General features: G+C 52.8%; 1 protein-coding gene across 1 annotated transcript in view; it reads right to left on the reverse strand.

Annotated features, from left to right (window-relative positions):
* Window positions 1-2,497, reverse strand: part of HOOK1 (hook microtubule tethering protein 1) — a 28,782-nt gene extending 26,285 nt beyond the window's left edge. Inside the window, exon 1 of the mRNA XM_080406362.1 lies at window positions 2,363-2,497. Within this exon, the coding sequence (XP_080262488.1) occupies window positions 2,363-2,413 (51 nt within the window). The 5' untranslated portion in view covers window positions 2,414-2,497. The remainder of the gene's footprint in view (window positions 1-2,362) is intronic.
* Window positions 2,498-3,180: the final 683 nt, after the last annotated feature.

Genomic DNA, 3,180 nt, shown 5'->3' on the forward strand with positions numbered 1-3,180 from the left:
TTGCAAAACCAATGAAAGTAGTAGGCATGGGGAGGAGGCAGGTAGAAGCAGCCAGGACTGTAGCAGTACTCTCTCCCCCCAACTTTGATTAGTTTTACTAAATACAGCTTCAGGGCCATGCTGCTACTCGTGCTGAAAACCATTTCAGGAATCTAGCTTAAATGTACCCTACCAATTGCTACTATAATAGAAGCAAGTATTTTTCTCTCAGACATACGGCTATTATGCTCACAATATACATCTGAAAATGTAATTTTGTGGCACGTAACACTTAAATGCCTTTTCTCTGGATCTGTTGAAGGCTCTTCCAAACAGCTGTAGGTGAAACAGGAGTGTTCACATTACCCAGTGAAATCCAACCTATCCAACTCTTGGGAAGATACGGCCTCAGTTTCATCCACATGATGTAGAGTTGAGGTTCTCTGTTTCATACCCAGATTATACACACTAGGGACAGAAGTTTTATGGAGTTAGTCAAAGAGATGTGTCTGGACAATGCACGTTTTATAACATAGAATTTGATAAAATTTTTTAAAAAAAAAAAGATCTGGCAGTAGAACACAAAAAATCATGAGCATCTCTTTGCTATATTAATGAGTAAATAAATTCAGAAACCTTTAGAACCACAGAGAGTTACAGAACCCGTTTCTCTGCAGATCTTCAGCCACCCCAGATCATTTCCCCCCCTATTATTCAGAATGAAATTAAAATTGAAAGAATGTGTCAAACATATCCTAGTGTTAACAACTGGTGCCTACTACATTGTAAACTGGGTCCAAAAAATAGGGTGTTAAATCTAAAAACATGCATCTGGCAATGCATCTGCTGACTGTTGCACAGAAAACCTGAACACAGAGTTGTATGTACATTGACATTAACGACACTACACAAAGCTCTTTCAGGTTAAGGCTAGTTAAAGTTCCATTAGCATTACCTTTAAAAGTCATGATGTAATTACAGCTATGCATTCTGAGGATACTAGAAATGAGTATTAGGCTTAAAATATTTGAAACAGGAATTGTAAACATTTTAAGAGAGTTCAGCACTGCTGACAGGATTTTGAGAAAAGAGTTCAGGAATGCCCTGCTTTATTTTGCAACTGAATCATGATGAAGTTATTCTTACGTGACTACTGAGAGGAAAACAGAAGGTTAAAGAGCCCCCCAAAAAGGAAAGAAAGGTACGTATAGATTAAGTGACAAAAGATATCCACCTCCAGAAAGGTAAGCATAAGACAACTGAAACTCTAAAGGCCAACAAAACATCGGGAAGGTACAAGATCACTACAAGGCAAATGGAGAGAGGAAAAGGAAATCGTTTTTTCAGTGATTTATTACAGACTTTAACTTGTTAAAACTTCTGTACTATCACACAGAAAGTAAAAGGAGTATCTACTCCGCTATGTTGCTATCACTTTTGCCAGTTTCATTCCTAGATCTCGACAATGCTTCTAAAACAGTCCCTTCTTTCCCTGATTTACACTTCACACAGCCAAAACACCTGCTATTGCCTCCTGCCAGGTAACTGTGGCCTTCCCTGCCAAGATTTCATCTGAAAGTTGTATTTAGCAGAGCCCACCCTCGCCAACAATGCAGCATCTACAAGAGCAGAATTACCCACAAGGAAGCAAAAGAAACTTGTTAAGACATAAGGGATAAAAACAAAGCAAGCCTGATCAATGAGACGAACACATAGGATTTGATTCCATATCTTAAAGGTCTTTTCCCACTTATGTGATTCTATTGTTCTAAAGACGTGCTGCTCGCACAACCAGCGCCCACGTTTCGGTGTGCTGCGCCTGGCTAACCCCTGCATTCACCTACCGAAACCTGGGATGAACCGTTCCGAGGTTTCTGCTCCCGCCAACTCAAATCAAATTAACTGCGTGTATTTATTATTACTGTTAATTACTGGGCAGTTCCCACACTGAAGCCACTGCTGCAGAGCCACTCCGTGGGCCTACAGGGCACTCAGAGGACCCCGTCTGCGCTCCGCGGGAGTCGGGAAGGCCGTTTCAGCGGCTCCCACACGGGTCTGTCACGCAGGCCGCACGCCCGCAGCCATGGCTGTCCCCGAACCGCCTGCGGCTCCTGCCACCTGCCGCTGGGGCAGCTCCCCGCCCCGCCCCGCGCCTGACAGGAGCCCCCGGCGGCGGGACGCCGGCCCCCGGGAGCCGCTCGCCTCAGGGCGCCGCCGCCCCCCGCACGGCCAACAGGTGCCCCCGTACCGCTGCCGGCCGCCCGCCGCCCGGCTCCGGCAGGGACAGCCCCTCCCGCCGCGGGAGGCCGCTCCGGCAGGACCCCTCGGGGGCAGCGGGGACGCGCCGCCGGCGGGCAGGGAAGAGGGACCCCGCGCCACTCACCCAGAGGATGAGGCTGTCACAGAGCAGCAGGTCGGCCGGCTTCGCCTCCATGGCGCCGGCCTCTCCCGCACGGCCGCCCCCGCGGAGGGCGGCTGCGTGAACGCCCGCTGCAGCGAGCGCGCTCACGCCCAGAGCGCCGCGCAGCTGCCGTGACCGCGCGCCCCCCCCGCCCGCGCCGCCCCCAGCGCCCCGCTCCGCGCGGGGGGGGCGGTGCCAGGGCGGACACGTCAGCGCCCGCCCATGCCTGCGAACGCTGGGAGTGTCAGCAGGTGTGGCCAATCACAACGGAGAGGTGTAGCTGTTCGCGCCAATCACGAGGGCATACTTTAGGGGCGGGAACGCACCGCACAGCGGCTGGTCGCCTCAGCAGCCCGCGCTACAGCCGCCGTGCGCGAAGCTAGGTTGTATCCCGTACCGGTATGGTGCGGCGTGGGCCGGGCAGCCGGCTGGTACAGCCCCTGCCTGCCCTTCGCGGCCCCGGGCCTGTGCAGGGGAGCCGGCTGGTGCAGCCCCTGCCTGCCCTCCGCTGCCCCGGACCCGCGCAGGAGGCGCCGCTCCGCCTCAACATGGCGGCCGCTGCCTCCTCGCGCGCCGGCGGCCCGGGCCGCGGCTGCCTTCTGGTGGTCGCAGGCGCTGGCGTGGAGGTGACGGGGTGAAGAGCAGCTGGCCTGGCTCAGGCTTACTTGTGTCTAACGTGTAGGTAGGTTAGTGTGCCTGTACCGGCCACAAATGTTGCTTTCAGAGCAGGATACAGAATTGTTTGAAATATACTGTCGTTAAGTGAGGCAAAAATGTAAGTTCGTCCTTCTGGGGAGGCA

The sequence above is a fragment of the Falco punctatus genome, assembly GCF_963210335.1.
Source record: "Falco punctatus genome assembly, chromosome: 11".
NCBI lineage: Eukaryota > Metazoa > Chordata > Aves > Falconiformes > Falconidae > Falco > Falco punctatus.